At 48.0% G+C, this 27,069-nt stretch overlaps 1 protein-coding gene across 1 annotated transcript in view; it reads right to left on the bottom strand.

The window, feature by feature from the left end:
- The window catches only part of LOC119971396 (cholesteryl ester transfer protein, plasma), a 58,933-nt gene extending 42,410 nt beyond the window's left edge, over window positions 1–16,523 (bottom strand). Inside the window, exons 1-4 of the mRNA XM_038806871.1 lie at window positions 16,280–16,523; window positions 15,193–15,307; window positions 7,584–7,715; window positions 3,460–3,530 (exon numbers count right to left, since the gene is read on the bottom strand). Coding sequence (XP_038662799.1) covers window positions 3,460–3,530; window positions 7,584–7,715; window positions 15,193–15,307; window positions 16,280–16,418 — 457 coding nt within the window. The 5' untranslated portion in view covers window positions 16,419–16,523. The remainder of the gene's footprint in view (window positions 1–3,459; window positions 3,531–7,583; window positions 7,716–15,192; window positions 15,308–16,279) is intronic.
- Window positions 16,524–27,069: the final 10,546 nt, after the last annotated feature.

The raw sequence follows: 27,069 nt of genomic DNA on the forward strand, positions 1-27,069 counted from the left end.
CCAACTTTTCTCATTTACATGACTCATGACCAACCAGGGGATAAAGATTCTCAGCAAGACAAAATCATCATCAGGATGGACAAAATGTGCACATTTTCTGCATGAAGTAGTTCCACCCTGACCCACAAATAGTTAGGTGAGTAGGCCAAAATTGGGCAGATGGAGTTTAACGTGGATAAGTGTGAGGTTGTCCATTTTGGTCCGAAAAACAGAAAGGCAACTATTGGAGAGAAACTTCAGAAGGATCAGAGTGTCCTCGTGCATGAGTCTCAGAAAACTAGTATGTAGGTGCAGCAGGTAATAAGGAAGGCAAATGGAATTTTGGCTTTTATAACTAAAGGGATAGAGTATAAAAGTAGGGAGGTGTTAACTATACAAGGCATTGGTGAGACCACACCTGGAGTAATGTCTTCAGTTGTAGTCCCCTTATTTGAGGAAAGATGTAGTTGCATTAGAGGCAGTTCAGAGGAGGTTCACTAGATGGGCTCTAGAGATGAGGGGTCTGTCTTATGAAGAGAGATTGTCATAACGCGTGGGTCCTTCTGCCCAAAGTACAAAACTTTACAACACAGTGTATTATGTTGACACTTTGGGTTCCTTACTTCCTCTGCTCGACTTCAAGGTATGTACCCGTTAACAATCCATGGACCAAAGACGATAAAGCAAAATAAAAGAAATAGGAACTCAGGGAATTAACAGGAAGGGCCCTTAAATAATTTACTACCCCAGAGTGGGATGGATGCCAGGACATTGAGTACATTTAAGGAGGAGATAGACAGAATTTTAATTAGTAATGAGCTGAAGGGTTATGGAGAAATGGTAGGAATGTGGAGTTAAGGCCAAGATGAGATCAGCCATGATCATATTGAATGGCAGAGCAGGCTCAAGAGCTGAATTGCCTAATCCTGCTCCTAGTTCTTATGTTCTCACTATTTGACCTCTGACAATTCTTCCTCTCGTGGTTAAAAGGACCTGTTGCAGTTGTATCTTTCAAATACAACCATAGTGGGACGGATCTCGAATGTCGACGAGTCAGAATACAGGAGGGAGATTGAGAACCTAATGGAGTGGTGCAGCGACAACAATCTCTCCCTCAATGGCAGCAAAACTAAAGAGCTGGTCATTGACTTCAGGATTCAAAGTACTGTACACACCCCTGTCTATCAACGGGGCCGAGGTGAAGATGTTAGCAGTTTCAAATTCCTAGGGGTACACATCTCCCAAAATCTGTCCTGGTCCATCCACGTCAATGCTACCACCAAGAAAGCACAACACCACCTATACTTCCTCAGGAAACTAAGGAAATTCGGCATGTCCACATTAACACTTACCAACTTTTACAGATGCACCATAGAAAGCATCCTATCTGACTGCATCACAGCCTGGTATGGCAACTACTCGGCCCAGGACCGCAAGAAACTTCGGAGAGTCATGAACACAGCCCAGTCCATCACACGAACCTGCCTCCTATCTATTGACTCCATCTATACCTCCCGCTGCCTGGGGAAAGCGGGCAGCATAACCAAAGACCCCTCCCACCCGGCTTACTCACTCCTCCAACTTCTTCCATCAGGCAGGAGGTACAAAAATCTGAGAACACGCACAAACAGACTCAAAAACAGCTTCTTCCCCACTTTTATCAAACTCCTAAACAGCCCTCTTATGGACTGGCCTCATTGACACTACACCCTGTGTGTTTGACCCGATGCCAGTGTTTATGTAGTTACATTGTGTACCTTGTGTTGCCCTATTATGTATTTTCCTTTCTTTTATTTTATTTTCATGTACTTAATGATCTGTTGAGCTACTCGCAGAAAAATACTTTTCACTGTACCTCGGTACACGTGACAATAAATAAAATCCAATCCAAATAGCTTATGTTAGCTCCTTTCATACTCTTTGACATCGTTTTCTCATTTCCACTCATCACAAACTTTATCTATTTCAAAACTAAAGTACCCAGGATCCTGCTGACTGCCAACACTTTACCTCCCCCAGCCCATTTCCAAACCCCTCACACCCCGCTCCCACCATGCACCTCTGTATACTGATGTGTTGGGTATGCTGGGTCTGCGAGGACTGTGTTTACCATAGCAGTGAGAGAGACAGGCTTCCAACACTTGAATAAATGCAACTCTATTTTATTGAACTCTTAACTATTAAACATACTTTAACTGTGGGTTGACGCTATGCTGAGTTGACTGGAGACCTGAGGCTAACCTGACCAGACTATCTTACTACCACATGGTGGATGTTCTAGTTGTTGCTCACAGGCTCTGACTGTCTCAGAGGCTGGATCCCAAGAGAGCGGGAAAACTAGTGCCCTCTGGCTTTATAATGGCTGTGTCCTGTCCAGTGATTGGCTGCCTTGTTCTGTGTTCATTCTGTGTGTCAATCAATGCCTGTCTGTGTACCATCATATACTTGTGTGTATATTATGACATATACAAGCTTTGTTGTCATACTTCTACATTACAGACTTCACCCTATCCTCTCCCTCCCAGCACCACAGGTTAATCATTCAGCCTTTGATCTCAAATTCTACCTCTACCTTTATTCATCTCACCTAACATCAAACGCTTCCTAAGAACTTGCTTCTTCAATCAGGCCTTCAATTTCCATCCTCATATCCCGTGCTTGCTTCTCAGTGCCCAAATCCCCCCCACCCCACATTCCTCAGAACACCCACATCCACCCATGCAAAAATGTGCCCCATTGTCCCTATTCCCACCTCATTCACTCTAATGCCTCAGGCCTTGTGATGGCTAGGCCTAGGCTCTGTCTCTCATAAGTTTGAATGTTACACCAAAGCCTTGTCTAATTTTTAAAAACTTATTCTTTCATGAAATTTGGCCATTGCTGGCAAGGCCACTATTTGTTGCCCCATCCTTAATTGCCCTTGAATTGAGTGGTTTGCCACACCATTTCAGGGGTCAATTAAAAGTCAACCATATTGTTGTTCGTATGGAGTCATACATAGGCCCGATCAGGTGAGGATCGCAGATTTCCTTCCCTGAACAATATTAGTGAACTAGATGGGTTTTTCCTACAATCAACAATGGTTCATTATTGAGACTAACTTTTTAATTCAAGACTATTACTTGAATTGAAATTCCACCAGCTGCCATGATGGGATTTGAACCCATGACCACAGAACCTAAATCTGGGCCCCTGGATTATTAGTCCAGTGACATTACCACTAACATAATGGGAGTATATTGAAACGGGTGAGGTATTTTGGAGCCCATGGAAAAGAGGGTACAAGGAGAACAATGAGAAGCAGTAAAAAGTGCTTTCCCTTCAAGAAAAAGTTGAAATTGTACATCAATATAGAAAAGGGGTTGAATAGAAATCAGGATCCACTCATAGCAAAGTTTAAAAGAACTGACAATTTCAATGAATTGTATAACAGAGTGAGTTAGGTCTGCTATTTCTTAGAATCTTATTCATCACACTCACCTAAAGTTAGAGCAAGATTAAGATCAGTCTGGGATTCAATCTCAAAATCCAGCGAGTGATTTAGATTTAGCCTAAGAAAAAAAAATAATTGAAGGAGGCTGAGCAATATCCAATCAATGCCCAGTAAAGTCACATGCACATAATCACTTCCCTGATGAATGTAAACCCACTGCGCAAACTGCAAAACTCACCCCTAAACGCAGCTTGCCAGAACATTTAACATTCAGGCATGTCCAAATTAATCTCATCAACATTTCCTCAAAGTTGTGAAAGTTATCTCCTCCAACCTTCTGAACCTACAAGCTTTTAAAAGCCAAACTTTGTATTGTCTAATTATTACTCTCTCATTTTACCTCAGCTTCTCTCCTCAATCTCCTTCTCAATATTAACAAGCTCGAATCAATAAAAAATTGCTCATTGCAATTAAGAATAATAAATTAAAGAGTACTTACTAATGACATGTGTTTAAAGATTGAAGGGTAGAGATTGATTACAGTCTACATTTAAAGTCCATACGGGAGCACAATGGTTAGCACTGTTGCCTCACTGCGCCATGCTGCGTGTTTGATTTACCATTTGGGTGATGGTCTGTGTGGAGTTTGCACTTTCTCCCCATGTCTGTGAGGGTTTCCTTCGGATGCTCCGCTTTCCTCCCACAGTCTAATGATGTGCAGGTTAGGTGGATTGGCAATGCTAAATTGCCCTTAGTGTCCAAAGTTTAGTTGAGGTTACGGGGGAGTACGCCTAGGTAAAGTGATCTTTCCTAGGGTTGGTAAAGACTCATTGGGCCAAATGGCCTCCTTCTGCACTGTTGGGATTCCATGATTCTATGACCTGGCGATGAGCTCAGTGTTCGCCAAAAGAGACTTAAAATAGGCATTATGCAAGTTAGGGGCCAAATACCTACTTTAGTGACCACCTGAACAACAGCTGTGATAGAAGTAGCAGTGGTCTGAATGCTTGTGCATATTAGGTACGAGCTATCCATTGCTGATCATCACTGTGCCTGTTGTACACCTGAAAGGCGGGCACAACCTGGTATTGCCATTGTTAAATGTTTACAATAAGAACACCATTAAAAACACGGAGGAATAGTAGCAGCTTTAATAAGCTCCCTTTCCCTAAGTTTCATACAATGGGAGCTAATGGACGGCACGGTGGCACAGTCATTGGCACTGCTGCCTCACAGTGCCAGGGACCCGGGTTCAATTCCAGCCTTGGGTGACAGATGGTGTGGAGTTTGCACATTCTCCCCATGTCTGGGTGGGTTTCCTCCGGGTGGTTTCCTCCCGCATTCCAAAGATGCCAGGTTAGGTGGGGTTACGGGGATAAGGTGGGGGAGTGGTCCTGGGTAGGATGCTCTTTCAGAGGGGTTAGTGCAGACTTGATGGGCCAAATGGCTTCCTTCTATATTGTAGGGATTCTAAGAGTCAAATCATACTTTTGGATTGGCACTGAAGCTTTGCTGCTGAGCCTGCAGCAAGGTTAATGACAACATTTATTATTTTAATTATGTACTAATTCAACATCTTTATTTTACTGTGCTTGGTAACCAGTCCATAGCAGAATCTCCAATATTAACATCAAGTGAAATGACACATGATCTATAACCAGGAATTTACATGAACCAGAATTCTTTATAATTGTCTGACATTTATGAAGGGATTGGATGGTGTAATATCTGCTCTAAACAACTATTTTGAAAAATTCTTTCATGAGATCTCGGTGTCAATGACAAAACCAACATTTGTTGCTTTGAACTGAGTGGTTTGCTAGGCCATCTCAGAGGGCGGTTAAGAATTGACCACATTGCTGTGCGTCTGGAGTTCCATGTAGGCCAGAGCAGGTAAGGACGGCCTGTTTTCCTCCCGAAAAGGAGATTAGTGAACCAGATGGGTTTTTACAACGATCGGTCATAGTTACCACAGTCACTATTACTGACACTAGTGCTTTATATTCCGATTTATTAATTGACTTTAAATTCCACCAGCTGCCATGGTAGGATTTGAACAACATCCCAAGAGCATTAGCCTGGGCCCCTGGAATACTAGTTTATTGACATTACCACCATCTCCCCATGAATTTAATAATTTACAGTCTTTATCATCTTCAAAGATTAATATTAACAATCCTCCAATTCTCTTCCCTCACCCAGTGGTGCACAGCAGACTTTTGTGTGTTTCCATAGCTCGTTACTCCTGGAATAGATCGCTAGCCTATCACCAGGGCCTTATAGCTTGAGAGGGCACCACTCTACATCGAGCCTAGCTGACCAGGAGTCATAGAATCATAGAATTTACAGTGCAGAAGGAGGTCAATCGGCCCATCAAGTCTGCACCGACCCTTGGAAAGCGCATCCTACTTAAGCCCATGCCTCCACCCTATCCTCATAACATAGTAACCCAACCCTACCTTTTGGACACTAAGGGGCAATTTAGCATGGCCAGTCCAATTAACCTGCACATCTATGGACTGTGGGAGGAAACCGGAGCACCCGGAGGAAACCCACGCAGACACAGGGAGAACGTGCAAACTCCACACAGACAGTCACCCAAAACCTGGGACCCTGGAGCAATGAGGCAGCGATGCTAACCACTGTGCCAACATGCCCGCCCCTGTATGTAGTGTAATAAATATCCTGGTGGATTCAGAAGTTCTGGTAGATTCAGAATTGTGTGAACAGATGTGTGGTAAGATGTTAAAGTATCAATGACAACTAGTACCAACCATTGGCATGTTTGGAAGGGTTTGGAGGTCAACACACATCCTGTTTGGCCACATTATAAATGCACCTTCCTTGACCATCATGTTGTGGGGCAGGACCCAGGCCCGGAGCTTCTGGTTTAGAGGCAGGGACACTACCCACTGCGCCACAAGACCACCTACTGGCAGACCTAAGACAGCGAATTCACAGTTAACATACTAGTTGTCATTAATTAACATCTTACCACCTATCTATTCACACAATTCTGAATCTACCAGAATTTCTGAATCCAGCAGGATATTTATTACACTACATACATCGGATATAATGCAAGCTAAAAGTGTGGTTATTTTCTACTGTATATTCAATTGGGAGTTTTCTCTTTGTGTTTACCCAGCCTTTCAGAAAGATGTCTCCTCAGGTTCAAGTGCTTAACAAATCTCTCATTAATCCATGCACACACAATATAAAAACATTGGATTATGTTTCACACATTGGCCGTCAACAGGAAAGCCAAGGACAACATCGCCGCAGCCATTCTTGATGTGATTTATTGGCTGTCAGGCAGTTAACTGACAGACGTCAGGGCTTCCATCTTTTTAAAGATGGAGACCCCGCTTCCAAGAGCTGCTGGCGAATCAGATGGCTGGCGACTAGTCCCGGCAGCTCCATCAGGGATAATGACCACTGCTGGTACTGCAAGCAGTTTCAAACAGCAGAAAAAGGCCCTGGAATTAAGGTGAATTTGTGTGGCTCACGTGCCAGTCAGGCAAGAGAGTTGTGGGCGGGTGGAGGGGGGGGGCTCATTGTGGAGGGCTGTAGAGGGGTCTTTCAGTGAGGGGACAGTCTCAGATTCCAGAGGCCCTTCGTGGGACACATTGTGGCCGTTGATTGAACACTTAAAGGCTTCAATTTGTCTTCAGCTGGGAAGCCCATCTTCACCCTCCTCCACCTCAACTTTCTCGGAGCAAGTCAGGAAAATGGCAGACATACAATTCTTTTCTCCTACCTCTCCCAGCAAGAACTTCAACTCAATCATTTCATGCTATTTTTGAACATTTTCTTCTGCACATTTACTCCTTTCCCGTGGCCTTGACTACCATTTTAAAAATTCATTTATGGGATGTGGGCACCATTGACTTGGCCAGCATTTATTGCCTATCCCTGACCAAGAGGAAAGATTTGTTCTTGAACAGCTCGCAAGCTGAACCTCTCTCATTTTGTTCTATGGCTGATGATTAAAGTGAGTTAGTGAATACAGAATGACTCATCTACACACGTCTGGACCTTGCCACTGACGGTGGGGTAGAGGTCAGGGGAGGGGCAGACAGGAAATTATTCACATCAACAATACCCACAAACTGTACATTTATTTCTGTCTAAATCCAAACACATTGCTTAGTTAAAATTGAATACTTGCAGCCAGCTAGAGTATGCATAGTTCATGGTTCCCCTGAAGTTCGCAGCTACATTTTTGATAGCAATTAGGATTCCTTTTTCATCACTGAAGTTGACATCGCTCTTTTCCACAGACATATTGTCAATCTGCAAACTCAAAAAGGACAGAGAAATATTATTTTGTAAACTGCTTGTCTTTCTGATTTAACTGATTTATATACAAGCTCCTGTGGCCTTTCAAGAGAACAGACTTACTTTAACTTTAGAAATTTGCATCCATGCACAATTTATCCTTCAGTCTTGTGTGGAATCGTCAACGATGATCACTCCAGTACAGTCAAAGCTTGGCGCAGATTAAAGTGTTTAGAAAACCAACTGTATTATTCAGATGGGTCAACCTCGGTTTATCCACCAAAAATTTGATGAATTGGTCATTCATCTCAATACTGTTTGTTGAACCTTGCTGTCCACAAATTAGCTTACAAAACAAATATATCTGTTCTATGGTGCTTTGGAATGTCCGATGTGGAGATGCTGGCGTTGGACTGGGGTGAGCACAGTAAGAAGTCTTACAACACCAGGTTAAAGTCCAACATTTTTGTTTCAAACACTAGCTTTCGGAGCACTGCTACTTCCTCAGGTGAATGAAGAGGTATGTTCCAGAAACTTATATATAGACAAAGTCAAAGATGCCAGACGATGCTTAGAATGCAAGCATTTGCAGGTAATTCAGTCTTTACAGTTCTGCACACATGAGTGCGGCCTCAACCGGGACCTGGGATTCATGTCGCATTACATTCATCCCCCACCATCTGTCCTGGGCTTGCGAAATCCTACCAACTGTCCTGGCTAGAGACAATTCACACCTCTTTAACCTGGGGTTACCCCATCTCTGGATCTGTAAAGACTGAATTACCTGCAAATGCTCGCATTCTAAGCATTGTCTGGCATCTTTGAATTTGGCTATATATATGTTTCTGAAACATACCTCTTCATTCACCCGAGGAAGGAGCAGTGCTCCGAAAGCTAGTGTTTGAAACAAACCTGTTGGACTTTAACCTGGTGTTGTCAGACTTCTTACTTGGAATGTCTGGAGGACATGAATGGGTCTGAAAATGGATTGCAACTAGAATAAAGAATTTCAAATCGATGTTAAATAGAATATTGTTGATTCATTCGTTTCACTTCCTGCACCTGTAATTTTTTTTTAATTTGCTGGTGTATTTTGCTTCGCTTTCAATGGACAGTTTCTTCATTCCTCCATGGGCTTCACTGGCTAGACCAGCATTTGCTGTCCACCTCTAATTTCCCTTGAGAAGTTGGTGATGAGCTGCATTCTTGAACTGCGGCAGTCCCTGTGGTATAGGTACACCCACAGAGCTGTTAGGCAGGGAGTTCCAGGATTTTGACCCAGTGACAGTGAAAGAACGGTGATATATTTCTAAGCCAGGATGGTGTGTTGCTTGGGAGGGGAATGTACAACCGATAGTGTTCCCATGTATATGCTGCCCTTGCCTTCTCGGTACTAGAGGTCGCGGGTTTGGAAGGTGCTATCGAAGGAAGCTTGGCAAATGTTTCAGCGCATCTTGTACATGGTACACACTGCTGCTATGGTGCATCGGTGGTGGAGGAAGTGAATGTTCAAGGTGGTGGGTGAGGCACCAATCAAACAGACCACTTTGTCTTGGATGGTGACAAGCCTCTTGAAGTTGTTGGAGCATTTGTGCTCCAAGTTGTGAGTATTGTTACAATCCCCTTGGGCTAGTGCATGGTCAATTCCACCCCCACTTGACCCGGACTCAACACAATTGAGATTAACAAATAATTCTCAGCAAAACACCCAAAGTCTTTGGCCCTTGGTTGCCCAATCATTACACTCACCAGGTTTGTAAATTTAAACACATTTAATTTTATTAATAACAATAACTATAATTAAATATGCAGCAAAAACAACTGGTTAACTATTATCTAATTCCCAAACCCCACATTTAACTCGCCCCCTACCCTCTACACAAACACACACAAGACAGGCAAACAAATACAGAGGGTGAAAGAGGGGTGTAAAAATAATGATATAAGTAAAAAAGATGAGTCTTTGTTTCAGAAGGTTGATTCCAGCATGTCCTTTCCTTCATCCGCTGGAAACCATCCCATTCGGGTAGGACCCACTCACCGCCTGGCACTGGACAGAATACGGCCTTTTGACCAATTAATTGGCCACCAGCCAACCAATCGAACTGAGTCCTTCTAATCTCCCGGGTGCCAGAAAGTCTGAGTTCTGCTGTTCGAAAGCTAAATCTCCAATAGCGCAGTGTATTATTTTTTTTTAAAATTTAGAATACCCAATTCATTTTTCCAATTAAGGGGCAATTTAATGTGTCCAATCCACCTACTCTGCACATCTTTGGGCTGTGGGGGTGAAACCCACGCAAACACGGGGAGAATGTGCAAACTCCACACAGACAGTGACCCAGAGCCGGGATTCGAACCTGGGACCTCGGCGTCGTGAGGCAACAGGGCTAATCCACTGCGCCACCTTGCTGCCCAGCGCAGTGTATTACTTTGTGACTTCTGAGTTCCTCACCTCCTCTGCTCAACTTAAAGGTATATGTTCATTTAACATCTATTGAGTTCACAGAGGCAGTCATATGGGAAGCGTTGGGAACAAAAGGTTTATTTGCAGAGATACAAAAAGTCTGTGTACACAGGTCCTGGATGGGACTACCGTTCCGGCTCACACTTGGGCAGATTTTAAATACTCTGATTTCCTCTCCTGCTGATAAGGGGTTCCGCCCCTCAGCAGGGAAGCTCGTATTCCACAAGACTCATGGAGAGCCTGATCGTTCCAGCCCCATGGGTCCCATGTGGGTTACAACAACATCCATGGATCAATAATAATAATAATAATAATAATAACCTTTTATTGTCATAAGTATGAAGTTACTGTGAAAAGCCCCTTGTCGCCACATTCCGGCACCTGTTCGGAATTGAACCCGCGCTGCTGCCTTGTTCTGCATCACAAACCAGCTGCCTAGCCCACTGAGCTAAACCAGCCCGATTTAATTAACAGCGAAATGAAAGAAAAGAGAATCAGACAGTATTCCATCACACTCCAGACTTATGCCTTGTAGATGGTGGACAGGCTTTGGAGAGTCAGGAGGTGACCCACTCACTGCAGAATTCCCAGCCTCTGACCTGCTCTTTTAGCGATAGGGCGCGGTTCTTCCAAAATGTTCCTAAGTGTGATAGTGAGCAGGAACTGCCGCAAGCTTCCCGCTGCTCGGCCCAGCATGACCATCCCCGCAATACATTGTAAATCAGTCTTCTTAAGGAGGCCTCACGGGCTTCACGCCGCAAATGACGGCTCACCAGCCGATTCGCCAAGACTGCGAATGATGGCTCACCAGCCAATTCGCCGGACCGCGCTCGCCAGCCCCTGGCTAACCAGGCAGAGCAGCACATAAACTGGTCTTGCACAAATAATCCCACTCAGCCCGCAACCACGTCGCCGAGACGATCGGCACCACAATTGAGGAATGCAGACCTGGGGAGGCTCCGAGAGGCAGTCGAGGCCAGGAGGGATGTCCTGTTCCCCCAAGGACCCCGGGAGGGACAGCCACAGGGCAGCAGGTGCCTCCTGGGAGGAAGTGACAGCGGGCGACAGCTCAGGCAGCATCACTAGGAGGACCAGCACCCAGTCCAGAAGGTCAACAACCTACACCGAGCCGCAGGAGTGAATTGGCACTGCAACACCCGCCCCACACCCCCCCCATGAGACTGCACCTGGAACCGCCCCTGCCCAGCACCGTGCCGCGCCTGCCCCACCCATGCCCCCCTCCCCAAACCCCTCCCTGAAACCTTATTCCCCTCCACATCCCAGCACCCCTCCCTAACCAACCACACGCCCCAGAACCTCCGCCCCCCCCCCCCCCATCCCGCACTGAACCACGCCTTCGGCTAACGATGTCCTCTCTGTGTCCCCGCAGGAGAAGTTGTCCCGCTGCCGTCAGGAGAAGGCCCAGGCTGGTGACGGGTGCCGAACATCAGAATTCTCACCACCTTCGAGGAACGGGCCCTGGAGGGTGGCCGAGGACAGAGCGGTCACCAATACAGATGTCGGCACACGGCACAGTGGTGAGGATACACCGGGCCCCACCCAGATGAACTGTCACACATGTGTTGTTATTGGCATACAGACTGACCCATCCCTCCCCCTAACCACATGCCCATTCTCCTGCAGGACCTCCAGCCAACAGTGCCAGCCCATCCGGGGTGATTGCCCCCCACATCCCAGGAGGACACCTCGGAGGAGAGCTCCAAGGATGCCCCCATCGACGCATCACAGCTTTCATCCCCACCCTCCACCAGCACAGAGACATGTACCTCGGTGGGCAACGGCAGTGGTCAGGCTTCTGGGGGCACAATCTGGTGAACACGACACAGTTACAGATGCACATCAGGTGGAGACAGGGACGTGCAGGCGAGGCAGCAGTCAGTGGTCTGCAGGATCCCAGGACCCAGCCGGGTCCCAGTTAGATGCTGAGCCTCTGGAACAGGTTTACCCGGAGCTGATGCAGTCGATAGGGAGTGGCTATGAGGTTCAAAGGGAGACATCAGTGACACTCCACCAGGTCCATAGCTGATTGGAGGAGTCCCAGAGGCTACCAACGCAGGAGATAGCACCGGCCATGCATGGCACTGAGGCCAACATTGGCGACTACAGTGTGGAGCCCTGGTAGTCAACGCCAGAAGCCTTAGCAAAGGTGTCCAAGGCGTTATGCAGTCATAGAATCATAGAATCTACAGTACTTAAGGAGGCCATTCAGCCCATCGAGTCTGCACTGGCCCTTGGAAAGAGCACCCGACCCAAGCCCACACCTCCACCCTATCCCCGTAGCCCAGTAACCCCACTTAACTTTTATTGACACTACGGGCAATTTAGCATGGCCAATCCACCTAACCTGCACATCTTTGGACTGTGAGAGGAAACCGGTGCACTTGGAGGAAACCCACGCACACACGGGGAGAACGTGCAGACTCCGCATAGACAGTGACCCAAGCCGGGAAGCGAACCTGGGATCCTGGAGCGGTGAAGCAACTGTGCTACCACTGTGCTACAGTACTTCATGGCCAGTGGGTGAGGGTCACAGTTGAGGACCTCGGTAGACTGTCCAAATCACTGGGGGATGTGACCCAGTACCAGGCTGACCTTAATGAGGTGTTGTGGGACATATTCCGCTCTCAGATGGAAATAGCCGAAGTGATGCGGAGCTTGTCCCAGTCACAGTTGGGCATTTCCAAGGCGCTGCAGAGCATGGCTCAGTCACTGAGGAGCATTGCAGAGGGCGTCGTAACCATGTTGCAGACATTGGACAGCAAATGCTGGTCTCGCCAGAGAAGCCCATGAAAGAATGAAAAAACTGTCCATTGAAAGAGAAGCAAATTGGAGACCACCTCAAAGCGGGCAACCCTCGTGGGCTGGACTGCAGTGCACCACTGGAGTGGTCGATGCATCGGAACCGTTTTTCCAGCAGTCCGTTGCACTGCTCCCGGTTGGCCACATTTGTCTTGTTGTATCAGGCCTCCGTACTGGCATCGTTAGCCAGGTTTGAATTGGATACCCTTATCCCCTAACAGCCAGCCAACCAGCCTGGGGTAGTCCTCAAAGAGGCCCCAAGATGTAGCTGTCGTACACACTCTCCGGGAAGGATGTTGTCATGGACATGTTCCCGGAGCTGTGTCCAATCCCCTGGGTGTTCGGAGGTTGGCTGCTGCATGTGTGGTGTTGCCTCCCGCAATGTTCAGGCACAGTGTCCAGGATGCTAAGCAATAACTCCCACATGCTGCATGGCCCGCCCACCCATGGGAATCCACTTGGGACAGGTAAAGTGCTCACTTAACTACGATTGCCAATTTCCTCTTCGCAATAGCCTTCAGCCGCACGGCCAGAGGCCTCCATGGTCAGTGGGGGTTATGGGTGGTCAATGGGGCAGTCAGGCAGAGACAAGGGTTGTCCCCCAAATGGGTACACATGATTCAGGGGTTGACATGGCTGAGATGCCCATGGTTGCCCCCACAGTGGAGCACCCCCTCCCAACACCCAGCCCCAATACCCCAATCGCCAGCTCCGATCCCCCCCAATGGCACATCACCCCACCCTCCGAGTGCTGGGGCAACAAGCCCAGTGCCCCAGGGCTCGTAGCCAATGAGCGAAGATGGCGATTCTCCTCCTTGGCTCCCTGCAGCAACCCTTCAGCCAGGTTCACGTTTTTCAAATGGAGTACTAATCAGTGGCAGCGTGACCACTTGCTGGGGAGGCGGCTGGATCACGAGAGGCCATTGGATATGTGGTGGCTCTCATAAATTGTAAGGAAATAGGGTGTAAATGGTGATCATTGGTTTCTCGCCACGCTACGACATGAACCCGATTTCGCCTTCTCACGGCGCCATTCTCGGTTTTGGCCCTCCGGCTATTCACCGGCTTCGGCGTGCTCTCACTCAAGCGCAACAAGGCCACCGACCCGCACCCATAGTATTTATATGGTTGGCCCAGTTAAGATTCTGGTCAATGATAACGCCCCAGCATTTTGCTGATGGTTGATTCAGTGATGGCAACGCCATTGAACGTCAAGGGCACATCTAACTAAAATATAATTTTTCATTTTGCCCTGTTATGCATGATCTCACAACATAGTATTTCTCTATCTAGTGGAGAGGTTAGGACTGTTCAGCAGGCATCCTAGACTACTTTTGGCCTACATCCCCATTCGTAGTTCCAGTCACTTTACACATTCACTGGATTTCTGTTCTGAAGGGGAGCAGCTTAAACTAATGGTTGCTGGGCAGCTGTTCTTTACAGTGAGCACAAAGGAGTACATAGCGAAAATCCAAACTGCAAGAGGAGGAATTTCAAATCCCAAGAGTTGAAGTCAACTGACACTTTTAGAAGAGAGGTGAATATTTAAGGAGAGTTATTGAGGCAAGAGAGGGCTGATTTAGCTCACCTGGCTAGACAGCTGGTTTGTGATGCAGAGCAAAGCCAGCAGGGCGGGTTCAATTCCTGCACTAGCTGAAGTTATTCGTGAAGGCCCTGCCTTCTCAAACTTCATCTGAGCTGGGGTGATCCTCAGGTTAAGTTGCCACCAGTCAGCGCCCCCCCTCAAAGGGGGGGAAAGTGTCATCTGGGACTCTGGTGACTTTATCATTTATAAACAACACTGTAATTTCTCCAACTCCACAGGTTCTCACTCGCCCTCAGGAGTGAGTCGGAAAAATAAAGTGCTCGCTATCCTTAAAGTAGGAGTCACCAGATGGTGGTGAAGGTCTTGTGGATCAAATTTGCACAGATTGTGATTTAAACAGAAAATGCTGGAACTACTCAGTAATATCTGTGGGGAGAAAAGGTTGGACGTGGATTAGCCAAAGGGGTTACTCTGCACTTTTGTTTGTCTGAATGTAGAAGTGCATGAATTTCAATATATTGTGGTTGAAGTTTGTGTGTATGAACATACGGTTCAGGAGCAGGAATAGGCCAGTGTACGGTCTAGGAGACTTTGGTTTGGTAAAACATGAAACACTTAATCAAAATTTGCATCTAGCCAAAGGCATATAAAGAGTTTAAAGACACTTACTTCTTAAAAATATACGAAACAGAGCCTAGAAACAGAATGGATTGTTTCCCTTCAATATTAGGAAATGAAGCATGACGAAATGTTACCTGGATGACATCACTGGTTTCTTGGTTGACTAGAAAACAAGGTGTTTGAAAGCTTCATTAAATTGCACTGAACATTCTCCCAGTTCAAGTAATACACTCACCAACCAAGACATCTTGTCAACATGCCAGAAGCCATCAAACTCAACCAGCTCAATTTACAGTGGTTGTCTCAGGCAGCTGGTGAGTTGTGTGACATTACATGACAAGTAATGGCAGAGCCTTCATGAATAACCTCAGCCAAGTACAGGAATTGAACCCATACTACTGGCTTTGCTTTGCATCACAAACCAGCTGTAGAGCCAGGTGAGCTAAATCATGACAAGTGAAATGTTTCTGTCCTGTTTTGAGACGAGGACCTTTCTTGTGTGAGATGTGTATCGCACGTGATAACTACTACACCATAGAAAAGCGGCCGCACAGTAAAAGGGAAAGGTCTTGCAGCAAAACCTCCCATGCTCAGTTGGCTGGACGTCTGGTTTGTGATGCAGAGCGAGGCCAAGAGCGTTGGTTCAATATCCATACCAGCTGAGGTTATTCATGAAGGCCCTGCCTTCTCAACCTTCGCCCTCACCTGATGGACTGCCCCTCAGGTTAAATCACCACCAGTCAGCTCGACCCCAAAATGAACTCTGGCAACTTTCATTTCATGTTGTTCATTTAAAAGCAATTTTAAAACCGGTGTTTTCAAACTGCACGTTGTGTATTGGAAAAAATTAATCAACTCGCATCAGGTCGAGCATAAGATATGTGTCGTTTGTGCACACGACTGAAGTAATACATGCCCCTACGTTATACACCTACTGGTAGAAATTGTGTGTTCTTGAGCAGACTGGAGTCAAACTCAGAACAAGGCAATGTCACTGAGATTCGCAGTAACTTGCTGAACTCTTTCTCACTGATAGCAAACACCACAAAACAATCAAAGACTTCTTGCCATGTCTGAACACGTGCGATCACATGGCCCACGCTAAACATTGTTGTTCTTCCCCGAAGGAACTTACATACTAAACCCGCTTCCTTGGTAAGTCTGCAGACAATCCCCGTGCGCTGCATTGATGGAGCTGGGGACCCAGGGTGGCAGGAGAGTGAGGCTGCAGCCAGGAATACAAACACCGGAGTGAGCTGTCTGAACAGGAGCATGTTCCCAGCCGAGTGTGGCAATGTCAGTTCCAGAAAGGGTTGGAGGCTCAGGCTGCTGCTGCCGCTGTCCTGGATGTCACCAGCCTTTGTTAGGTCTGGTGCAGAGCTGAGTTGTGTTTGGAATACTCAATCACACTGCAACCCCGCCTCCTGCAAGGTACATGATGCATTTCCTGCAGGCATAGAGTGCAAATATCCTCACTGGGTTGTTTTTTCAACTCGCCTTTTGACCTTTTATTTCAATAAACTTTCGCAACAGGCAGACAACCGATAGGTTAACTCTTTGAAGTTAGCTGAGACAGACCCAACATTGTAAATCAGTTTCTAACTAAATATCCCACATGTTTCGATGAGATCAGAAAGAGTCCCATGATTCAGATTCCGAAAAAATGTTCTCGATGGTGGGGGTGTCCAGAACTAGGGGTCATAGTTTGATAATAAGGGGACTGAAGTTGTCATGTTCTTGTGCATTGGCCGTTAGGAATGATGCACTACAGAACATCTAGTTCTTGACTAGTTAAAATAATTTATTATATGATGCACGATCAATTGCACAAAGACGAGAGTTGAATGCAACTGAGGCTTTATTGCTCTAAGATGTGTGGCCTCCCATAGCAGCTGGCGAAATGGTTGCAGCATGGAGGACACGCACATTTATACTCCGCCTACTGGGCGGAGCCAGCAGGCAGGGACTACCGACGTACCTTTGGGCAGCACGGTAGCATGGTGGTTAGCATCAATGCTTCACAGCTCCAGGGTCCCAGGTTCGATTCCCGGCTGGGTCACTGTCTGTGCGGAGTCTGCACGTCCTCCCTGTGTGTGTGTGGGTTTCCTCCGGGTGCTCCGGTTTCCTCCCACAGTCCAAGGATGTGCGGGTTAGGTGGATTGGCCATGCTAAATTGCCCTTAGTGTCCTAAAAAATAATGTTAATGGGGGTTGTTGAGTTACTGGTATAGGGTGGATACGTGGGCTTGAGTAGGGTGATCATTGCTCGGCACAACATTGAGGGCCGAAGGGCCTGTTCTGTGCTGTACTGTTCTAATTCTAATGTACCTGTAGTACAGGGCCTTACCATACATCACCTAATATAGGTGCAACAGTGGTTTACCACATTCACCCCCTGTTAAAATTCAGTCCAGCGGGGGTGGTGGAGAACTACATACAACAAATGAATTATACATTTACAATATTGGAGGTCCGGGGCCTTGATGTGCCGCTGGGAGCGATGCAGTGGTGGCGGCGATGCCGGTGCTGGTCTGATCTTCGGTGACTCCGGGAGCGTGCCAAAATCCTATTCATCCTCGGGCGTGGGCAGGGGGAGGACGGATGGTCCTGGGGGGGTTGCTGCTGGGAGCGCCGGGGCAGGGAAGGGTGGCACCGGGCAGAGGGGTGTGTGTGTGTGTGGAACCTGCTTGTGCCAGGTCCCTGAGGGACTGGGAGTTTGCATGGAACAATTGCACCCTCTCCACCAACGGGTCCTTGTGGAGTCGGATGTGCCTACAGAGCAGGACGGGTCCTGGAGCTGCGAGCCAAGTCGTGAGTGACACCCCGGATGTGGATTTCCTGGGGAAGGCAAAAAGACGCTCATGGGGTGTGTTATTTGTGGCGGTGCACAGTAGTGACTGAATGGAGTGTAGTACATCAGGGAGGACCTCCTGCCAGCGGGAGGCTGTGAGGTTCCTGGACCGTAGGGCCAGTTGGACGGCCCTCCAAACCGTCCGGTTCTCCCTCTCTACCTGCCCGTTTTCCCGGGGGTTATAACTGGTTGTCCGCTGGAGGCGATACCCCTGCTGAGCAGGAACTGACGCAGCTCTTCGCTCATGAATGAGGATCCCCTGTCACTGTGGATGTAGGCGGGGAAACCAAACAGAGCGAAGATTGTGTTGAGGGCTTTGATGACGGTGGCAGACGTCATATCAGGGCATGGGATGGCGAAGGGGAATCTGGAGTACTCATCGACCACACTGAGAAAATACGTGTTACGGTCGGTGGAGGGGAGGGGCCCTTTGAAATCCACGCTGAGGCGCTCAAAGGGGCTGGAGGCCTTCACCAGGCGCGCACGGTCCGGCCGGTAGAAGTGTGGCTTGCACTCCGCACAGACCTAGCAGTCCCTGGTGCCTGTCCGTACTTCCTCGACGAAGTATGGCAGATTGCGGGCCTTTATAAAATGGTACAACAGTGTGACTCCCGGGTGACAAAGGCTGTCGTGCAGGGCCCAGAGTCGGTCTACTTGTGCGCTGGCACATGTACCTCGGGGTGGGGCGTTTGGGGGCTCGTTGAGCTTGCCAGGGCGATACAAAATCTCGTAATTGTAGATGGAGAGTCCGATCCTCCACCTCAAGATCTTATCTTTCTTGATCTTGCCCCGCTGTGTGTTATTGAACATGAAGGCTACCGACCGTTGGTCAGTGAGGAGAGCGAATCTCCTGCCGGCCAGGTAATGCCTCCAATTCCGCACAGATTCAACGATAGCTTGGGCCTCTTTTTTGATGGATGAGTGCCGAATTTCTGAGGCATGATGGGTGCGGTAAAAGAATGCCACGGGTCTGCCTGCCTGATTGAGGGTGATCTGCATCACCCTCTACTTGAAAGGGCAACCTTGGCGATATCGGCTCTGATACGGGCGAAGGCCTCTCGTGCCTCGGCCGTCAGGGGAAAATGGGTGGACTGTATGAGTGGGCGGGCCTTGTCCGCATAGTTTGGGACCCACTGGGCATAGTATGAAAAGTACCCCAGGCAGCGTTTGAGGGCCTTGGGGCAGTGGGGGAGGGGGAGCTCCATGAGGTGGCGCATGCGGTCGGGATCGGGCCCCAGAATTCATAGGACCACATAGGCGAGGGTGGCTAAGCGGTTTGTGTTAAACACGTACTTCTCCTTGTTGTAGGTGAGGTTTAGGAGAGTGGCAGTGTGGAGAAATTTGGCAAGGTTGGCGGCGTGGTCCTGCTGATCATGGCCGCAGATGGTGAAGTTGTCTTGGTATTGAAAGGTGGCCCGCAAACTGCACCGGTCGACCATTCGGTCCATCTCCCTTTGGAAGACCGAGACTTGGTTAGTGACGCCGAAAGGAACCCTGAGGAAGTGATAGAGGCGACCGTCTGCCTCGAAGGCAGTGTATGGATGGTCCGATTTACGAATGGGGAACTGGTGGTAGGCGGATTTGAGGTCTACCGTTGAGAAGACCCGGTACTGCGCAATCTGATTGACCATATCAGATATGCGTGGGAGGGGGTACGCGCCGATCTGCGTGTACCGATTGATGGTCTGGCTGTAGTCCACGACCATTCTGTGTTTCTCCCCAGTTTTAACTACTACCACTTGAGCTCTCCAGGGGCTGTTGCTGGCCTCGATGCTGCCTTCCCGAAGCAGCCGCTGGACCTCGGACCTGATGAAGGTCCTGTCCTGGGTGCTGTACCGCCTGCTCCTGGTGGTGACGGGTTTGCAATCCGGGGTTAGATTTGCGAAGAGGGAGGGCGGATCGACCTTTAGGGTTGCGAGGCCACACACAGTGAGGGGTGGTAGGGGCCCGCCGAATTTCAGGGTTAGGCTCTGGAGGTTGCACTGGAAATCCAGGCCGAGTAATAGGGCAGCGAGAGGTTAGGGAGGACGTAGAGGTGGAAGCCGCTGAATTCTAGACCCTGGACCGTGAGTGTGACTGTACAGTACCCCCAGATTGCCACAGAATGGGATCCAGAGGCCAGGGAGATCCTTTGGTTGGCGGGGTGTACCGTGAGGGAGCAGCGCCTTACCATATCTGGGTGGGCAAAGCTTTCGGTGCTCCCGGAGTCCAGCAAGCAAGAGGTCACGTGTCCGTTGATTTTCACGCTGGTTGATGTGGTGGCCAGGTTGTGCGGACGAGACTGGTCGATGGTCACTGAGGCGAGTCGTGGTCAGTCCTCGCTGGTGTTGGATGATGGGGAGCCCGGGGGGCACAGGTCCAAGAACTCTGGCGGTGCCCATGTGCCGTGGGGGAGACAAGATGGCGGCGCCTGAAGATCTTGCGCCCATGGGCCGCACATGTTGCGCGGAGGGGAAGATGGCGGCGCCCACTGACCGCGCTTGGTCTGAGGGGGAGAAGATGGCAGCGCCCACTGCCCGCCCGTGGGCGAGGAGGTGAAGATGGCGGTGCCCATTGTCTGTAAACGAGAGGGGTGGGGGCGATAGTGGCGACAGCACGGGCCTGGCACACCGCGGCGAAGTGCCCCTTCTTACCGCAAGCCTTACAAAGGGCAGCGTGGGCCGGGCAGCGTTGGCGGGGGTGTTTCTGCTGGCTGCAAAAGTAACATCGGGGACCCCCGGGGTTCGCTGGTTGGCGTGTGGCACAGGTATATTGGCTGGGTAAGGCCTCCGCTGGGGCGGCCGTCTGTGGGGTCCACGATGCGTAGGAGGGGTGGGCCGCGCGGCTGGGGTGCAGGACTGAATGTTGCGTGAGGCGACCGTCATAGAGAGCGCTAGTTTCTTTGGCTCTGCTAGGTCGAGCGTGGCCCCTTCTAACAGTCGCTGGCGTATGAGGTCCGACCCAATCCCGTAACAAATGCATCCCGCATAAGGAGGTTTGAATGTTCAGTGGCCGTAACGGCCTGACAGTCACAGTCCCGGACGAGTGGGATTAGGGCCCGCTAGAAGTTTTCTATGGACTCACCAGGGAGTTGAGAGCGAGTGGCGAGTACGTGCCTGGCGAAGAGCGTGTTCGTCTTCTGAGCGTAATTTTCTTTGAGAAGCGCCATGGCTTCGGCATAGTTTGGCGCGTCCTGGATCAGTGGAAAGACTTTGGAGCTCAACCTTGAGTACAGGATCTGCATTTTCTGAGCCTCCGGAACAGGGCTTGGCGCCGAGTTGATGTACGCCTCGAAACAAACTAGCCAGTGCTGAAAGTCCCTTTTGGCGTCGCTTGATTGCGGATCCAGCTGCAGGTGATCCGGCTTGATACGGAGGTCCATCTTTTGAAAATCTTAGAGCAATAAATTGACGAATGATCAATTGCGCAAAGACGAGAGTTGAATACAACTGAGGCTTTATTGCTCTAAGATGTGTGGCCTCCCATAGCAGCTGGCGAAATGGTTGCAGCATGGAGGACACACATATTTATACTCCGCCTACTGGGCAGAGTCAGCAGGCAGGGACTACCGACCTACCTGTAGTACAGATTCTACCATACATTACCTAATATAGGTGCAACAGTGGTTTACCACATTATAAAACGAATGCGTGGTAAAGATAACTGGAATAAATATATTACAAACTGTTAACGCTAACTAATTATTCTTGAGCTACTGAAAAATACGTCTCTCCATCAACACGACTTACTCCCAACTCATCGAGGCACAGAGTCACATGGTAGGTTTACTCTGCCACCTGCTGGTTGGAGGTCATGTACATTATTATGTCCAAAATTGCTTATGCATATCATCACGTCCCCTTGGTTTGGAAATGTAATTATTTACATTCATGACACAATTTTTTACAATGCAATATGAGATGCATAAATCTTTAGAGCATTTAACTATTTACAGTCTATCACAAATTCAGTCTCTCAGGTTTACGTCTTTGCCTTGTTGATCTTCTGAGTGGCTGCTGAACTGGATTAGATTTGTTTATTGTCACGTGTGCCAAGTACAGTGAAAAGTATTTTTCTGCGAGCAGCTCAAACAGATCATTTAGTACATGAAGAGAAAAGAAAATGCATAATAGGGCAATACAAGGTGCACAATGTAAATACATAGACACCGGCATCGGGTGAAGCATACAGAAGTGTAGTATTAATCAGGTCAACCCAGAAGAGGGCCGTTTAGGAGTCTGGTAACAGCGGGGAAAAAGCTGTTTTTGAATCTGTTCCTGTGTGTTCTCAGACTTTTGTATTTCCTGCCCGACGGAAGAATTTGGAAGAGCGAGTAAGCCGGGTGGGAGGGGTCTTTGATTATGCTGCCTGCTTTTCCCAGATGGCGGGACATGTAGATGTAGTCAATGGATGGGAGGCGGCTTTGTATGATGGACTGGGCTGTATTCACGACTCTGAAGTTTCTTGTGGTCTTGGGTCGAGTAGTTGCCATAGCAGACTCTGATGCAGCCAGATAGGATGCTTTCTATGGTGTATCTGTAAAAGTTGGTGAGAATTTGTGAAGTTACTTTCTCTTCCTTTGTGGTTGTGGATGTTGCTTGTTGTTCTTTTTGTATTGTTGTGTCTTTGTCTTGTTGTTAAGGCTCTGAATGCTGCACTGTATCTCCTTCAGCTGTCTGAGGCCTGCTACCGACTTCTTCTTGCGGTTGCATTATAAAAGATTGCTGAACTTTCAGCAGAGCTCTTCTGTTTCTCCTTAAGGCGATGCTGTCATCCGTAATGATGAGATATGAATTTGGACCTGCTTGCCGCAGCATCTTCACATACTTTGACCATCCATTCCTTTTGGAATCTTCCCGTCTGACTGTGTCATCTGGCTGCCATGGTTGGAGTCTTCTTGCAGAATTATCGTCAAATCTCTTTGTGTATTTATTTTCAAATCTCCCTTGCTTGCTTTTTGAAAGATCGGTTTCCTCCCTAAACCTGGAGTAATGGACTCTTTCCGCTATTTGAACTGAAGCTTCCTGAACTGTGTGCAGTTTTTTACTATTGCTGTAGTATCCTAGTTGATGCCCAGGCCAATAGATTCTGTCTTCACCTCTTTTCTTGCACTTTTTTCTTCCCAAGTGCCCTTTGTGGATTTTGCTAAGAATCACCGACCTTAATGAGTGCAGAATTATAATTCTTTGTTGGCAAAGCAAAAATCCATTTGCCTCACTTAACTCAGCCCTAACATTATAAAAACTTGAGCTGGACCCTTTAGGCCATCCCTCATGGAGATATGTCATCACCTTTTGTAAGACTGTGTCTTTGGTGGTTTCTTCCCTTATTTTGACACGAACCATAGAGTTTACCAGTCTGTAGGTTGTTCTATGCATTTAATTACACCTAAAGCTCTCATCATTTCTAGCTCAGCCTTCAATGTGTCTTTCAATGGAGCTGGTACACGTCTTGGTGCGTGTATTACAGGCTTTGTGTTCTCCTTTTGTTGGATTTTATATGTGTAAGGTAAGGTGCCAAAGCCTTGGAATATCTCAGGAAATTCCCTTAGTATGGAATCTAGTGATGCATGTTGTCTGGTTGCAGTGCTGTCTGCACTGTAAACCCGCTTAACTACTGACGTTCCTCACAAGCTCTACTCCTTGTAGAGATTCACCTTCCGCCTCGACAATGTAAATTTTTACATCGAGCTTGCATGCCCCTAGCGTCGTAATTTCATTTCCTTTGTAGTCTCTCAGCAGTACTGCTTTGTTTAATACTTGTGGTTTAATTCACAGCTCTTTTAAATCTGAAAACTGATGAGGTTGGCCCTCGCTCCTGTGTCGATGTTTGAAGGTTATTAGTGTGTCATTAATCATTAATGGAACTGTCCATTTGTCTTTTGGAGTATTTGCATTTAATTCACTATTGCTGCAAATTGTCATGAAAGTGTTGTCATTTTGCATGACTTGACGATCTGTGGCTTCACTAGAAATCATGTCAATGAAGAACGTGTCTTCGAGGCACACTTCATCGACTGTGTTGACGGGTATTGTTTGTTTCGTTTTTCTCCTGGAAAACCATTGCTTTGCAAAATGATTTTTGCTGTTACAGTCGGAGCATATCTTTCCAAACTCTGGATATTTTCATGGCAAATGTAATTTGCCGCCTCGCAGGCACGAAATGGAGGTTCGGGTCAGCCGCTTAAAATGGCCACCAGCACTGGGACCACATTTTTTACTCGAGTGCGTTATTACACTAATGGCGTCGGCAGTTAGCTGCCTCCTCTACCTTCACGCCCAAATGTCTGAGATTCAATGTGCTAATCTGCTTTGCTGGTGTGACATATTTTAATAGCATCATCAAGCTGAAGCTCATCTTATCTTAGAAGCCTCTCGCTTACCTTGTTGTTAGAAATCCTGAACAAGATCTGATTGCGGATCATTGATGACTGAAGGGTATTAAAATTACACACTGCGCCTTCAACCGCAAGTCGGTTAGAAAACTATCAAATGGTTCGCCCGCTTTCTGGGTGCGCATGCGAATATATAGCGCTTGAACGTTTCATTTTTTTAAAGAGAGCAATGCCGATCAAATTGCTTGAGAACTTTGTCAAAGTTCTTGCTATCCGTCTCGCGATCAAAGACAAACGTGTTCAAAATTTCAATAGCTTGTTACAGTGAGCAGCAACGCGATGCACCTCTCGTCAGGCTGTGCTTGCAGACCAAGGGCTGCAACATAGAGCTTGAACTGCTGCTTGAACACCTGAAAATATTTGTCGTCGTTACCGGTGACCTTCCATTCAGACCTTCCATTCAGGGTTTTGAAGTCTTACAGTGCATTAGTACAAGTTGTCAGTAGCTTACGAGGTTAGTATAAATAATTTGTTTTCTTATTGTCTCTTCTTCTTCTTTGGAGTTATCTTTTAATTGTTTGGGTCTTCGCAGAATCTTCTTGTTTTTAGTCGATCTTCAATCCTGGTACCATGTCATGTTCTTGTGCACTGGCCGATAGGAATGATCTTGACTAGTTAAAATAATTTAATATAAAACAAATGCATGGTAAAGATAACTGGAATAAATATATTACAAGCTACTGACACTAATTATTCTTGAGCTACTGCAAAATACGTCTAACCACCAACACGACTTACACCCAACTCCCCGAGGCAAGGAGACACATGGTAGGTTTAGACTGCGGCCTACTGGTCGGAGACCATGTACATTATTATATACAAGATTGCTTATGCATATCATAACAGAGGTGAGGAGAAATTACTTCACCCAGAGAGTGGTGAATCTGTGGAATTCGCTACCACAGAAAGTAGTTGAGGCCAAAACATTGTGTCGTTTCAAGAAGGAATTAGATTTTGCTCTTGGGGTTAAAGGGATAAGGGATATGGGGGAAGGCAGGATCATAATATTGAACTTGATGATTTTCCGTGTTCATAATGAATGGCGGAGCAGGTTTGAAGGGCCGAATGGCCTCCTCCTACTTCTATTTTCTATGTATGTTTCTATGAATATAAAACCCCATAAAAAGGGTCAAGATGAATCAACTTCTCTTCCACTAGGACTGGGCATTTTTAATCCCCTGTTAAAACGGGTTGACACAGTGAGACAATTCCTCTCACCTTGCTGGCTCTTAGAGCTGACTCCAGTAATCAGGAGCCCAGTCCCTGTTGCTATGTGAGTTGGCCTGGCTGTTCCTTTAAACATGTGCTTGTCGCCGCGATGCAACCTTCACCAAAGTGACAAGAGCCCACAGTTGGACTGTGTGATCGAGAGCGTACAGCTGCAATCAGGATAACAGTGGAAGGCAGCAGAAGTTTCAACACCTCCAAGATGATTGCTTGGCCTTTTGATGGACGCCTGAGCTGTCATTGTGACCGATGAGCAGGTTACACACAAACAGGCCAAAAGAGTCCAAGGAAGCCGCCAGCCATCCAGACTTTGTCTAAATAAAATAGCTGGGATTGCCAAATACTTCCGGGAAATAGTTTTCTTCTGTCCCGGTGAAGAGAAAGATTTCAGTTTCCTCACACACCCCACCAAAACAAATATTCTTAAACATTCCCCATTGGCAGGGGAAATGGAAATTGGAATTACATATGTTCTGATGCAGACATACCGCAGCAACTGGACAACACAATGGTGGGCGGCATTCTCCCCTACCCGGCGTGACGGAGGGTCCCAGAGTAGGGGAGTGGTGCCAACCACTCAGGGGCCGGGCCTCCTCAAAGGTGGGGAATTCTCCCCACCTTTGGGGGCCAGCCCCGTGCCGGAGCGGTTGGCACCAGAAGACTGGCGCAAAAAACCGGCGCACCCCGGCAGCGGGGCTGGCCGAAAGGCTTTCGTTGGTTGGCGCATGCTCCAGCAGTGACGTCAACGGCAGCTGGCCGCTGACGTCACTGCCGACGCATGCGCGGTGTGGGGTTCTCTTCCGATTCCGCCATGGCGGAGGCTGTGGCGGCCGCGGAGGAAAATTGTGCACCCAGGGCACTGGCCCGGAGTCTGAGCAGGGGGCCCCGATCGCGGGCCAGGCCACCGTGGGGGCACCCCTGGGGTTCGATCATCCCCCGCCTTTCCCAGGACCCCGGGGCCCGCTCGCGCCGCTGATCCCGCCGTTCCAGAGGTGGTTCAAACCTCGGCGGCGGGAGAGGCCTCCCAGTGGAGGGACTTCGGCCCATCCGGGCCGGAGAATCACCGCAGGGGCCTCTCCGATCGGAGTGGCGAGATTCCCGCCACCGCCACTTCCCGGGTGGCGGAGAATCTCTGCCACGGCAGGGGCGGGATTTTCGGTGGCCCCAGGCGATTCTCCGACCCTGCTGGGGGTCGGAGAATTTCGCCCGGTATGTGCTGTTTTTAAACACAGGTCACAAACATAAATATAATAATCTTTATTATTGTCACAAGAAGGCTTACATTAACACTGCAATGAAGTTATTGTGAAAAATCCCTAGTCGTTGCACTCTGGCGCCTGTTCGGGTACACTGAGGGAGAATTCAGAATGTCCAATTCACCTAACAGCACGTCTTTCAGGACTTGTGGGAGGAAATCGGAGTAGCTGGCTGAAATCAAGCAGACACGGGGAGAGCGTGCAGACACCGCACAGACA

The sequence above is a fragment of the Scyliorhinus canicula genome, chromosome 9 (assembly GCF_902713615.1).
Source record: "Scyliorhinus canicula chromosome 9, sScyCan1.1, whole genome shotgun sequence".
NCBI classification, from domain to species: domain Eukaryota; kingdom Metazoa; phylum Chordata; class Chondrichthyes; order Carcharhiniformes; family Scyliorhinidae; genus Scyliorhinus; species Scyliorhinus canicula.